This window comes from Nuphar pumila, chromosome 4 (assembly GCF_984573655.1).
Source record: "Nuphar pumila chromosome 4, dmNupPumi1.hap1.1, whole genome shotgun sequence".
Lineage (NCBI taxonomy): Eukaryota > Viridiplantae > Streptophyta > Magnoliopsida > Nymphaeales > Nymphaeaceae > Nuphar > Nuphar pumila.
Window position 1 is genome coordinate 135,052,905 of NC_143252.1, and position 14,643 is coordinate 135,067,547.

General features: G+C 37.6%; 1 protein-coding gene across 2 annotated transcripts; it reads left to right on the top strand.

Annotated features, from left to right (window-relative positions):
- The first annotated feature begins 452 nt into the window (after positions 1 to 452).
- On the top strand, positions 453 to 14,037 carry LOC149841165 (phosphoenolpyruvate carboxylase 4-like). 2 transcript variants are annotated; one of them, XM_090003629.1, is made up of 20 exons: positions 453 to 746; positions 861 to 1,024; positions 1,523 to 1,637; positions 1,741 to 1,818; positions 2,293 to 2,361; positions 2,454 to 2,532; positions 2,617 to 2,693; positions 2,778 to 2,873; positions 6,148 to 6,289; positions 9,478 to 9,594; positions 10,213 to 10,286; positions 10,431 to 10,721; positions 10,818 to 10,943; positions 11,029 to 11,130; positions 11,206 to 11,352; positions 11,503 to 11,601; positions 11,765 to 11,853; positions 11,942 to 12,068; positions 12,148 to 12,354; positions 12,942 to 14,037. In XM_090003629.1, the coding sequence occupies exons 1-20, from the start codon at positions 591 to 593 to the stop codon at positions 13,764 to 13,766; spliced, it is 3,180 nt and encodes a 1,059-aa protein (XP_089859755.1). In that variant the 5' UTR covers positions 453 to 590; the 3' UTR covers positions 13,767 to 14,037. The 2 variants fall into 2 exon arrangements, with proteins under 2 accessions (XP_089859755.1, XP_089859757.1); XM_090003631.1 differs by lacking the exons at positions 453 to 746; positions 861 to 1,024; positions 1,523 to 1,637; positions 1,741 to 1,818 and adding an exon at positions 2,047 to 2,119.
- Positions 14,038 to 14,643: the final 606 nt, after the last annotated feature.

The following is a 14,643-nucleotide window of genomic DNA, read 5'->3' on the forward strand; positions in this document are numbered from 1 at the left end:
TAAACAACAGCAACCAGTGTGCTGGCAGCAAAAGGAGAAGCATCTTCCTCATGTTAAAACGGCAGTTGTCTGTCATGTGCCCCCACTGTTTTTTCTTATACTTTATACAAAGACAATAATGGCACTGTCATTGTAAAACCAATTAGCAAAAAGTACCAACGGGGGCTCCGCTTGTGTGGCAGGAGCAGTCAGTGCACGTCACCTTGTATTGGGGCGTTGCAAGTTCGAATCTCAAGGGTATAGTTGTATAGCTGGTAGGGTATGCCTAACCCCAGCTTTTTCTGTGGAAAAAAAAGAGTAGCAAAAGGTTCTCATATAATGGCACTGTCTTAAATCCATTAGGGGCAGTGATACAGTGAACTAGAAATTTAAAAGGACCATACTGTGCTGCCAATTTGCAAAGCCCAAGCATCCTTTTCGGCTAAAAACAAAAGCTGTCACGGTTTTGCACATGACGATCGGTGAGAGTGATAGACATGACTTGGTGTCTTCTTTTTCATCAAGAAGAGTGGCTCTTAGCCGTTAGTTTGGCACTTGGTGGGAAGTGTTAAGACGAGAGAGAGAGAGAGAGAGAGAGAGAGAGAGAGAGCATGACGGACACAACAGACGACATCGCGGAGGAGATCTCGTTCCAAGCGTTCGACGATGACTGCCGCTTGTTGTGGAACCTCCTCAACGACGTCCTTCAGCGAGAGGTTGGCCAGGAGTTCATGGAGAAGGTCGAGAGGCAGAGGATTCTTGCTCAGGTTTGAGAGGCTGCTCTCTCTATTCTTTTTCTTCTTTCTTTGTTCTTTTTGTTTCTTTACTCCTTATCTTGGTGGTGGTGGTGGTTTCTAAAATGGTGGGTGGGGGTGCGCCAGAGTGCGTTCAACATGAGAATGGCGGGAATAGAGAACATGGCGGAGTTGCTGGAGAAGCAGCTCGCGTCGGAGATATCGAAGATGACTTTGGAGGAGGCCTTGACGCTCGCTCGAGCCTTCAGTCACTACCTCAATCTCATGGGGATCGCGGAGACGCATCACAGGTTCTGTTCATCTTTCTTTATGTTGGTCGCCATGCAATTGACTCTACCTATGGCGTTTCTCCTGTAGAGTGAATCTTAGGCGTGTTATCTTACTCCATCCATCTATCTGTAGCTAGATGGTACCGCTCTGTTGATTTGTCAATTGCCAATTTGTTTAATTTCCCTCTCTCTCTGGAGGTAGCTTTTCCTAAAAGTAAATTAAGCCAGAGAGAAGCGAGCGATGACTGATGTTCCTTCATCTTTACTTGTTCATCTTGTCATCTTTGAGCTCTGTGGTCCTCAAAACGATGAAAGAATCGATACCCATATCGTCTTTTGTTTTTCTCTTTATATCTGGCGCCGCATATGATTATATTATTCTATAGAGTTCACATTAGTCGAATACTTGTTGGATCGTTTTAATGGTTTTGGTGTTGCTGTTGTTGTCGTTCTAACAAGGCTGGTCCGGAAGCCTTGTTATGTTGCTTCGGTTCATCCTGGTGTTTTCTGATTGTGCAGTGTACGGAAGGCACAAAACACGGTTTATCTATCCAAGTCGTGTGATGACATATTCAACAAGCTGATTCAAAGCGGTGTTCCTCCAGAAGAGCTCTACGATACCGTTTGCAAGCAGGTTAACTTGCAACCAAGATATGATGGATCAAGTTTTGATGATTTGTTGATGGGAAAATCTAAATTCTCCAATCTTACTTCATGGTGTTTGATTTATGGTACAGAGTGTTGAAATTGTTCTCACTGCACATCCGACTCAAATTAACCGGAGGACGCTTCAATACAAGCACATCAGGATAGCTGTAAGTTTTGATGATTCCTATCTTGAAAATGCTAGATTATTCAGCAATTTTTTTGTACTCCAATTATTGCTTTCTTTTTTGTTTTCTTGCATTGTATCCTTCCTGCAGTGAATGCTTGTCACCCCACTTTTTAGTGAATTTTTTTAAAAAGAAATGGAACTTATGGTATTTTTAACGTGTTCTTTTATAAATTTATGAACGCCCTTGGAGGTGAAAATTGTTGTAAAGCCGCACTGTGACATTTCAAAATCTTGGAGGGAAAAAAGTATTTGGTGATCTTCTTAGGATCCACTAAAGCTGTGTATGTTAATTCTACCCATATCTATCTCTCTGTTCAGCTGTCTGTCTGTGTGCTCATGTGGCGTGGGTATTTCAATTTAGCTTTGGATCTTTTGATCTTTGCATAGTTCTTTTATATCTCTAAAATAGAAATAAGAATGGAAATGGAAATTAACTGTAAACTTACTCTTGTAGCATCTGTTGGAGTTTAATGATCGGGCAGATCTTAGCCACGAAGATCGAGAGATGCTGATTGAAGATCTGGTACTCATTCACCTAACTTTAGATGCCATTCATATTTGATTTTTGGGGCTTTCCTTTTCCATTTTATTCCCACAATTCATTATTGTTCGCAGGTCAGGGAGATAACCTCATTATGGCTAACAGATGAGTTGAGGCGTCAGAAGCCCACTCCAGTAGATGAAGCCAGGGCAGGTAGAAATACTTACCTACACTAACAATGTTTATGCCTGGATATCTCCCTGTTGAACTGTTTATCTGTTTTACCTTTTTTCTTAGGTTTACACATAGTGGAACAGTCTCTTTGGAAGGCTATTCCACATTATCTTCGCCGTGTTAGCAATGCTTTGAAGAAGGTTTGTGCTTCTTCCTTTTTCGACATCCTATAATATCAACGATGGTTTCTTTTCCAAAATTTCACTGATATGCGCATTCTGCAGAATACAGCTCGACCACTTCCATTAACATGCACGCCAATACGGTTTGGTTCTTGGATGGGTGGTGATCGCGATGGAAATCCTAATGTAACATCAAAGGTGAGGCTGTTACTGGTTATTCTTTGTCTGTGTGTGTGTATATGCATGCATGCATGCATGCTTGTATGCTCATGCAAGTGCAGCATAGCATGTAGCTTGAATGTTTATATTGTTGAACTAATTTGGGCACTTGTGGTTTCTGTGATATATGCATTGCTTTTTTCTTCTGATTAGGAGCCTCCAACTCAGGCACCTTGTGATCTGTATCAAGCATCATATAGTTTAAACTTGGTTGACTTTTATTGTGCATTTATACCCATATTTGCCATTAAATGTTGCTAAGCTTGAATATGAGAGTTGTTGATATCAAGGATCAACTATAAACCAATTGATTCTATATTTATGTTCTACTCATAATAACTTTTTCTCTATGTAATTGTAAAAAGACTTGATATGTATGTGCAAGCTACATAATGAGCTGAGAAATGATACCAGAAGCCTATGCCACGGATCTTAAAGTTACAGGTTATTTCCTTCTTGGTTTGGTTTTATTCAACCAAGTTTACTACACTTCTTTGATTAATATACAGTCTCCAAAATCTGCATGAGTGGAAAAAACACAATCAAATATCTTCCAATTAGACCTATTAACAACTCTCTCAGCAAATAAACATTATTATATGAAATAATGTGCTTGATTTATTGGATTACATTTAAAACTGTAACTAGGCACTTGCTTTGTTGTGTAGGTGGCCTAGGCAATACATCAACATCTAGCCAGCATCCTGGTACTAGGTGACGGAACTGCCCTTTAATTATAATGTTAAAAGATATTATAATCATAACTTAGTATTTTAAGTATTTAAAATTTCTATTAATTTTATATGTTAAATTGTATTTATAAATTAATGCATTTATTCAGGTTAATAGACAGCACCTTGGCACTAGGTTGGCTGGCACCAAGGCACAAATGATGTTATAAATCAAGATGATGCTTCCACTATTGATAAGCTTTTGACATTATAATTCATGTCATTGCTTCCTGTAAACATTCATCATTGTTGTTGCAGCAGGCATAATCTAGACATAGTCAAAAGTACCCCAACAGCACCTTGGCACTAGGTTGGCTGACACCAAGGCACATGTTGGGGTACTTTTTGACTATGTCTAGATTACATGCCTTCTGCAACTGCAATGATGAATGTTTACAGGAAGCAATGACCTGAATTTTAATGTCAAAAACTTATCAATAGTGGAAGCATCATCATGATTTATAACATCATTAAAGAATTGATATTGACACTATTTCTTTCAGGCTCATTCTTTCTGAACTTAATTGGAAAATTTATGTTTTTATATGTTTCTATATTAAAATGTTTAATGGTTGTCCTTATTTTTGGGAACTTTCATCAGCGACGGGAGCTTCTTCCTAGTTCTAAAATTCAAAAGAGCTCAACTATTCTCTATGGAGCTTGGCTTGTTTTCCAAGTCCTGGGGCATTTCACATTTGTGTGTATTGGTTCATCCTGAGTTGATGTAGTTTAGGATGTGTTGTATGACACATACTAGAACCTAGGTTTGCCAATTCCAAGTTTACTAAATTCTGATTTTTGAGTGTGTTTGGATGACAAAAACAGTAAAATATAGGTTTTTGTGCCATTTTCTTCTGCCTGTTTTCGGCCACCAATGGCTAGAAAACATCTGGGAGGTGCTATCAGATGCATACACTGTACCTTCCAGCCATTTTTTGGTCTGGGTGGCTGAAAAAAAACCTTTCTAGTCACTTTTTAAAAATGGTTGAGCTGCTGCTGTCTAAGTCAGACAACACCAACACTTAATGATTAGCCATCATGCAGCCATAAGAGATGGTGCTATCTATGTCAGATGTGACACTCAAATGTTTGGCTACCATTCAACCATATTATGGCTAGACAATGGCTGAAAAAAGGGAGATCTACTTTGGGATGTTTTCCAGTGACCACCTATAGAAAAACAAGACAGAATGACACCAACCATCAGTGACTAGCCATCGCCTAGCTTAGCCATATTATGGTCGTATGATAGTCATTCATGGATGGCAAACAAGGAAACAGGAGGGAGGGTCTACTTTAGGATGTTTTCAGTGATCCACTGACTGAGTGTATTGTCCAAGCCAGATAATATCATCAGACCATTTTCCAATTATGGCTGGAAGTGGTTGGTCCAACCATGCTCAGATTTGAGGAAGAAGGAGAAGGGAATGGCAAGGGTCACCCAACAAACCTACACCTGGTTTTTCACATCCAGTTTCTATTCTCCCAAACCCTGGTGGGGGCCATTGTTACTGGAAGCACTCAGACAGAGTGGGAATCCCACTTCTTAGGAGGCCTGATGTGGAAGCAAAAAGACACCCACTTCCAAGATGAGCAAGAAGCAGTTTAGAAATCCTGGTTTAAGAATTTTGGATCCTTATATTCAAGAAATGTGATCCTCTAGTTTAAGAAATTGGGATTCTTGAAGCAATTATTTTATGAAATAATTTAGTTTTCTTTTTTTTTATAATGCTTATTTAGGTTTCTTAATACTTGATAGAAATTGTGGAATACATTTAATTGTTGAACAATTTTTTCTAAAAAACTTTAATATCTAGATATACAACAGAAAATTACTTTGCAAATTGTCAATTTGTCTCAATTATTGCATATGCAGTCACTGCTTTTTAAAATGCATTTTCATGTTGCGCTTTTAAATAACGTGAGCTAGGGTGTCTTAAATAGCTTTAGGTTACAATATACACGTATTAAATAGTTTTTTCCTTAAAATTTTCTCATATCTCCATAACTTCACACAGAAATCCTATTTTTCTCCTCAAACTTCTTGTTTCCCTCCTGCTTTTCACTACCTGAATATGTTTAAGCTTTAAAATTGTTGCTTCCTAGTTCTGATTCCCCTATCACTTTCGCTTTCACTTCGTGCTCTGTCAAATACGTGTCTCATCCAAATGCCTCCTTAGTACTAGTAGCTATGAATAGGAGTAGGCAATATTAGAGAGTTTGTATTCTTAGTTTTCAGAAGTCTCAAGATATGTGAATCATGTGGATAATTATATTGAGTTGTCCATAGCTGCTGAAAAATTCTATTTTTTTCTAGTGTTCCAGGAAATATCTTATTTAACTGAGTAGTCCTGATATCAGGATAACACTGTGGCAACTATTTTTTGTTTTTGTAACAACACATGGATGTATCTGATGATGAGTTCTAATGGCATGCATGCATACAGCTGATTCAGACTATGTTTCACCCTTCCATTATCAACTTTGGTCTTCTAAGTTTATTTTATTCTCTCCTTTTTTAGGTTACAAGGGATGTTGCCTTTTTATCACGGTGGATGGTAACTGATCTTTATATTCGAGAAATTGATAGTCTCAGATTTGAACTTTCCATGAGCAGGTGCAGTGATCAACTGGCAAAACTTGCCTATGAAGTCTTATATAAAGGTCTGTCACTTCTGTAATTACATAAAATCTATCACTCTTTAGTATTAATTCTTCAAATTTCTAAATTTCTTTCTATACTAGTGCTTTATTGCATGTTCTTTTCTTCTACTTATATAAAACACAGAATTTGCATTAAGCTAAAGGGTACTCTTATATATATATATATATATATATATATATATATATATATATATATATATATATATATATATATATATATATATATTCCTTAGGAAAAGTAAAGCCATAGTCACAGATATAGGTGATATTTTGAAAACATTGGATATTAAAGCATTAAAATGGAAAAAGATTTAAAAGCTAAAATATGACAATATTTTGAAAATATCAGTTATTTACATTTATCACAATATTATCGTGATAATATCCTGATACTATAGATAATATTTGTGATTTGCTAGTTCTAGAATGTCTAGGCTAATAAAATACTTAAGATCAAGTTTTGCATATTTAGGTTGTCCATCATGTTGTTTCTATCATATTGGAGCTTCTTTGCTTAACATGTATTTTTTCTTATTTTTTCCAATTTGTCATTTTTGTTTTATTTTTGAAATTCTGAGCTCTTCTCATTATTTATTGAAAAACCTATAATATCCGGAGATTTTGCTTCACCGAGATATAGCTGACTGATATTTGTGGCTATGAGTAAAACTAATGCACTGCAGCTTTGCTACAGAAAGAAAATACAAACCTGTCCTAGTTTTGAAAGGGAAAGCTTTGGCAAAGCAAAAAAGAAAAAAGTTAACTTACATTTTTGACTTTTTTTTTCAGTAATCAGCATGACCATATAGTTGAAGTGCTAGTCTGCAAATTTAAAAGGTTTTTGTAGGATTTCTGATAATAATCTAGACTTAGAAATATTTATTTGAGCAAGAAGCTATCCTTTTTTTACGATCAGCTTTAGACCTGAGGAATCAAAAGATAACAGAAATGAAGGAAACAATAAAAATTGTCATATTCTGTATGTACTTATTCATGCCTTTGACTGCTTTTTCTTTCCTGTAGATCTATCTGGGTTAGTAATATTGTAATCCAATTTTCTTTAGAAGGGTTATTGTTGCTCTTGTCTATGGGCTAGCAGAGTTAAAACGCCCTTGATCAGCATAAGAGATGAAATGTGGTGTACAATTCGTCCCTTCACCTCCAGTCTTTCTCACCACCCTTTCCCTGCAACATTCCACTGACAAAAAAGGGAAAAAGATCTAGGCCACTTGGCTTGAGGGATACCTATAACCCACAAACTTTGCATCTAGCATTTATGCTATGCCTAACAATAATAAGAATGAAAATGCAATGATATTGGGGATAGTACAAGAGCACACATGTATCATCATTGTTTTCATCATATTATTATCAGCTGTGCCCACATGGGTTCTTACATTTTCATAAGCTGTATTTTGTAGTTGCTACTTAATCACCTGTGGCAGATCTATATGTTCCAATATCTCACATTGACTGCCTCCAATAATTATGTGGTCTTTCCCTTCTAGTTCCTTTGACCTGTATCACATCATCACTTCATAGTCATACAAGTGCTATCCATATATCACATTGCTTTAAAACTGTGATTTCCTCAAAGATTAGAACTGAAGAAAGGTAAAAAGTGGAAAATATGTCGTGAACCATCTATATATAGGATACCCAATTTGCCCACTTCTTTGCTAAAATTGAGTTTGAGTTTCAAGGGCATATGGTTGTTCAGAATGAGCTATCAACATGGTTAATGCTTGATATTGGAGAGCAAACACTGATAGCATTGGGCACCTCCTACTTTTTATCATATCATTATGATTCCATTCAATAGAAAAGTGTGGCAAAGTGGCATGTTGACTATCACCAAAATTATTACCTCTTATTCGGTATACAATGATTTTCTTTTATTATCAATGTCTTCATTTGTTGTGATTGAGGTAAGGTTCATCTTTTACTGTGGGTCTAGTGTCCTTTAAAGGCATGTAAGGTATAATTCTGTTACTTACACTCGATTCAGCAGAAGTATTAACATTATTTCTATGACAGCTTGTTGAGGGTTTCTGCTTCTATTAATGGGAGAAAGATGATAAAGAACATTGTTTTCTTCATGCTTAGGTGTGGCCTCAGTGACACAACCTTTAAATGGAAACTTTGATATTAGAATTTATTAGTTAAAAATTAAGTAGAATTTATTTTATTAAAATGGAACAAATTACTTGACCATTCTTATTCCCTGCTCTTTCTTCTTTTAATCTCTGTTCTCTGTTTGTCTCTTTTCCCTTTTCATTTTTCTGTAAATTGATAGTAACATGATTGTTCTTTTTTTTACCCTCTTTTTATTTGTTGCCTTATTTATATTGGCCCAGCCTGGGACTCTTGTGACAGATGATGATTGCCACGTCTTCAACATAGACAGGCCGAAGGAGATAATATCTAGAAAATATTGAATTCATGCGTGGCGATGTTATCTTCATGATGTGATATTTTGCGATGTTAGCAACATCCAAATCTTTGTTAGAGTGTCATAGAAAGAACACAATTTAATTGTATACAAGATATTGCTGAGAATGAATGCTACAAATCTGCTGCTCTTTTGTCCACATCGTTAAACATCTTTTTCCAGCTTGTCTAAGCTGGTACAATTGAGTATAACTGAGCCATACTGCTTTTTCTTTAGGACCCTATTTAAACGCTACATTGTACTTCAAAGGGGATGCTATCAACTTGAATTTGTGCTTAAAGTTAGAACTTGAATTGCAAACTATAGTGAAAAGCTATTTAAGAACACTGAGTTTTAATTATTTTTTGGGCGATTTTCATCTCTCTTTAATTGGTTGCATATATGTATGCATCAAAGTATGTAGCTCTGCAATGACCAAACCGGCTTGCCTTGTTTCACTACATCGATCTGTTTTGATATGCGGCTCCATTTTCTACAACCTAGTCACAATGCTGCTGAATTTTATGTCTTCTGGAAAGACTTGTTCATATTTAAGAATAATGATGCATTTTTGGATAATGATCTGTGACATATTTTTGATTATACAGGGTTAGAGTTCATTTCTTATTGCAGTGCAAGTAAATATGTTATGAAACTGTAGTTAGATTGGCATTAATGATCAGTTGTCCAACAAATATAGGTATTCATGGTGCAATTCTCCAATAAATTATGTTGTCTTTTGCAAATTCTTTCATAGGAACAACTCAAGAGGACTGGCATCATGAGGGTTGGAATCAGCCGAAGCATGTTGACCAACCAACTTCAGCACTGCCTACCCAGCTTCCTGCTGGTGCGGATTTGCCTTCATGTACAGGTGAATTATCATTCTCAATCTTTATTATTCATTTTGGCATCATATGTTCTCCTTCCATCTGTGCTGATGTGGTTGAGCACATACGTCATGATAACTGTCTAATTGTAGAAACTACATCTTCTAACATTAGATTTGATGGAAAAAAAAGTTGTCTTTCTTTTTCTTCTTTTCCTTTTTCCCCTGAGTTGGTCTTAATTAGGTTATGCAGTACTGCTCACTATTATGACTATTTGGGAAATAAAGACAGGCCATTTTTATTTATCTAGAAAAAGGAAAAATTAGAAGCTGGCTTAGGATCACTAAGACGGCCATAGGATGACTGATGCTGTTGACACTTGACAATATAATAATGATAAAAAAGGAAACATAAAAAGCTGGACTCTCTCTCTCTCTCTCCTGCCTTCTTATACACTTTGATGGTATGCACATGATGTGCTGATATTGCTTACTCATCTTACTGTAGATATGCATTTGTTTATTTGTTATTTCTTGTTTGATTGTCTGGAAGCTTATGCCTTTCAGTATACTTTGAGACTTACACTGAAAAATCTATGCCAGTTGCAGTCTTCATGGACATAATGTAGAATTAATGCATTAACCAATTTTTAACTTGTGTAGGGTGTAATGATGGAGAAGCACAACTCCCCATACTGGAATTCCCATGCACTGATAGCAGAATAACAGAGTCTCAGGTATCAATCTATTTCTAGGATATGTCCTGTATGAAATTTCATGTAGTATTTTTCTCTTTAGATATGGTTCTTAGCTTTTTGTCCTATTGATGATTCAGTTCATATATTGTGTTGTAACCTTGATATTGTGCATAAATGGTTTAGGATTGTGAAGACTCTTCCAATTCAGTTTTAAGCTCTGTTGGTATATCAGCTAGAATGGAGAATAGTCAGCTTTCAGCAGACAGTAACCTAGTTTCTTCCAGTACTGTACAGTATGCTGGAACTTCCAGCAGATCTGCTTCTTTCAGTTCAAGTCAGCTTACTGCACAGACGAAAATATTTTCAGAATCTCAAATTGGCAAATCCAGCTTTCAAAAGCTTTTAGAGCCTAGTTTGCCACAACGCCCTGGCATTGCTCCATATAGGATTGTCCTTGGGGATGTGAGAGAAAAGGTTAGTAGCTATCTCATATATGAGGAGGACCTTGGCGTCATCTTGATGAATTGTTTTATATTGTAGAACTTAATGTTTCGTGTCTAATTTTTTCAGCTTATAAAGACTCGAAGACACCTAGAGCTTCTACTTGAGGGTCTTCCTTGTGATTTTGATCCTTCTGATTATTATGAAACATCAGAACAGCTTCTTGAACCACTACTTTTGTGCTACAAATCCCTGGTGACATTCTCTTTTCTATTGTCTGTCACGGTTGGCTGCAATTCTCTATCATGCTAGGTTGTCACTTGGTCACTTGTTATTGCAGCAATCCTGTGGATCAGTGACATTGGCAGATGGACGGCTAGCAGACCTTATCCGGAGGGTTGCTACCTTTGGGATGATATTGATGAAGCTTGATTTGCGTCAGGTGAGCAGTGATATATTATTCTTCACCTTAATTTGTGAAAGTAATATGTTTGACTAGTGTTCTATTCTTTTCCAGGAATCTGGTAGGCATGCTGAAACACTTGATGCAATTACAAAATATTTAGATATTGGGATATTCAGTGAGTGGGATGAAGACAGGAAGCTGGAATTCCTCACAAGTGAGCTCAAAGGGAAGAGGCCACTTGTGCCCCCAAGCATAGAGGTGATACGAAGTCTTAACATGCAATTCTATATGAGCATGGACATCTGCGCTTTTCATCCACTTTTGGTTTTATTTGGAAAATTTTCTGTAACAATCACCTTTTTATGGGACATGCTTTTGTGTATGAAATATGTATATTGCTATTATCAGGTTTCTGCTGATGTAAGGGAGGTTCTGGACACTTTCCGTGTTGCAGCTGAACTTGGGAGTGAATCATTTGGAGCATACGTGATATCTATGGCCTCCAATGTATGCACTCTTGGGCTTTGTCTATTCTGTTAGTGTTTGAATCTTTGTGATTGACAAACTAATATGCACTGGATCACTATTCGCAATATATATATATATATATATTTTCTGCCAAATCTGCAAGACAACCTGTATATACCATCTCTACATATTGTTGCTACAGGCTAGTGATGTTTTGGCAGTTGAGCTATTGCAAAAGGATGCAAGACTTGCTGTCAGTGGTGAGCCAGGCCGAACTTGTGCTGGGGGAACGTAAGACAAAAATTACCTGATTATGTATATGGTGCTTCCTCTATTGTTTGAGTTGCAAGTTGGGTTCACATAATTAATGATTGAGCAGGTTGCGGGTTGTACCATTGTTTGAGACAGTACAAGATCTGCGTGAAGCAGGATCAGTAATCAGAAAATTGTTGTCTATTGATTGGTACCGAGAACATGTAATTCAAAATCACAATGGACACCAAGAGGTATCATCTAATGTTGCAATTACAAGTTTGGTATGGTCTCATCTTAATGTACCTCTGCACTGGCAAAATCATGGTGTAGGTGATGGTCGGGTATTCAGACTCTGGGAAAGATGCAGGACGCTTTACTGCTGCATGGGAACTGTACAAGGCTCAGGAAGATGTAGTGGCAGCTTGCAACGAATATGGTATTAAAGTTACTCTGTTCCATGGGCGTGGAGGGAGTATTGGTAGGGGTGGTGGTCCCACTCACCTCGCTATACAATCCCAGCCTCCTGGATCTGTAATGGTATGTGAAAGTATTTCTTTTATTTCTGCTTGATATTTTTAAAGTAACGGTCTACATTGTGGTTGCCAAACACTTTTCCCTATGGAATGAAGTTTTTTTATTCCTTATTCAGTTGAAGTGTTCCCGAATGATGATACCATTCTAGTTAACTGAACTTAGAAAGTGATAATGTGCTCTTCTAATTTATTTGAAGTTCTAAAGCAATCTTGTGCACCAAAATTATAGCATGTATTTTCACTTTTTGTTGCGTGTGTGCAAAGGTGATAGGACCTCATAGCCATTGCTGTTTGGCCGTCATGTTTCCTGCATTAATAGGCAATATGAGCAGTTTACGGTTTTTAAAACTAGCTACTGTCTTTTGCATGGGGTTCCCAAATGGGTATATACTATGATAAATTTCAAGTTTGCTAAGTTGTAAATAGCAAGGTTTTGCTTTGTCCTGTGCTATCAGTGGTGGAAGTTCTTGCTTAGCTGCTCGACTACACCCTATCCTATAGTATGGCTGTTTGGTTCTTGGCTCCTGAAACTTTCAGATGGTTGAAATTTTTTATCTTGTAAACAATAACTGTTTATGTGTGTACATGCAGGGAACTCTTCGTTCAACTGAGCAGGGGGAAATGGTGCAAGCCAAATTTGGTCTGCCCCAAACGGCAGTGAGGCAGCTGGAGATTTACACCACAGCTGTTTTGCTTGCTACTCTGCGCCCCCCTCTCCCACCTCGAGAGGAGAAGTGGAGAAACTTGATGGAAGAAATATCCAAGATCAGCTGCCAGCATTACAGATCCACTGTATACGAGAACAAAGATTTCCTTGCTTACTTCCAAGAAGCTACACCTCAGGCAGAGCTGGGATTCCTCAACATTGGAAGCAGACCAACAAGGAGGAAGGCCTCTATAGGCATTGGGCACCTGCGTGCCATACCTTGGGTGTTTGCTTGGACTCAGACGAGGTTTGTATTGCCAGCATGGCTGGGTGTTGGAGCTGGGCTGCAGGCAGCCTGTGAGAAGGGCTACAGGGATGATTTGCAGGCCATGTATCGAGAATGGCCATTTCTCCAGTCCACAATTGATCTTATTGAGATGGTTCTGGCCAAGGCTGACATTCATATTGCAAAGCATTATGACGAAGTTCTAGTTTCTCCTTTGAGGCAGGAGCTTGGTGCTCAGCTGAGGAGGGAGCTAGACAACACTGAGAAGTATATTCTGGTGGTAAGTGGGCATGAAAAGCTTTCAGAGAACAATCGCAGCCTCCAGCGCCTCATAGAGAGTAGGCTGCCTTGTCTCAACCCCATCAACATGCTGCAAGTGGAGATACTACGGAGGTTGAGACGAGATGATGACAATCACAAGCTTCGGGATGCTTTGCTCATCACCATTAACGGAATAGCTGCTGGCATGAGAAACACCGGCTGAGCATACAGATGGTTCTGATTGTGTTGCCTACATTTTTCGTTAAATTAGGTCACTGAGTCTTGATGGTTCTTTGAAAGCAAGCTATACTTTTAATTCTGTCAAGTTATTAGAGCGGCAATAATATAATAAAAGATGATTGTTTTTCTTTTAAACATGGTTTGGATTAATGGTTCTGTATACGTTTGTTGTCTTGTGCACTATAAGTTGTTGTTGGTGTTTGTTTCTCTTTCTCATACTGGATCAATAAAATCAATACTAATTAATACAGAAAGTGAATGGGCTGATGATATTGTTTTGATTGATGAGTCTAGAGCTGAGGTTAATGCTAAGTTAGAATTATGGAGACAGACATTGGAAGCTAGAGGTTTTCAGTTGAGTAAGAGTAAGACTGAATATATGGAATGTTGGTTTAGCAAGCAACGAAGTAGTGATGGGAATGTAGTGAAGCTTGGCGAGCAAGAAATACCGGTGAATGATTATTTCAAATATTTGGGATCCATCATTCAAAAGTATGGAGAAATTGATGGAGATGTAAATCATAGGATAAAGATAGGATAAAGGTTGGGTGAATGAAATGGAAAAGTGCAACTGGAGTGTTGTGCGATCGTAAAATGCCATTGCAGTTGAAGGGAAAGTTTTATAAGACGACTATTAGACCCGCTTTACTATATGGTACGGAATGTTGGGCTGCCAAGAGACATCATATTCAAAAAATGAGTGTAGCTGAGATGCGGATGCTTAGATGGATGTGTGGAAATACAATAAAAGATAAGATTCAGAACGAGGAGATACGTAAGAAGGTAGGTGTTGCACCCATTGAAAATAAGATGCGAGAGAATTGTTTACGGTGGTTTGGACATATTCGGCGAAGGCCTAA

Coding starts and splice junctions, on each gene's coding strand:
- LOC149841165 (XM_090003629.1), top strand. CDS start 591: ATGACGGACACAACAGACGACATCGCGGAGGAGATCTCGTTCCAAGCG. Junction 2,694..2,777: donor TTAGCAATGCTTTGAAGAAG/GTTTGTGCTTCT, acceptor CGCATTCTGCAG/AATACAGCTCGACCACTTCC. Junction 12,069..12,147: donor ATCACAATGGACACCAAGAG/GTATCATCTAAT, acceptor ATCATGGTGTAG/GTGATGGTCGGGTATTCAGA.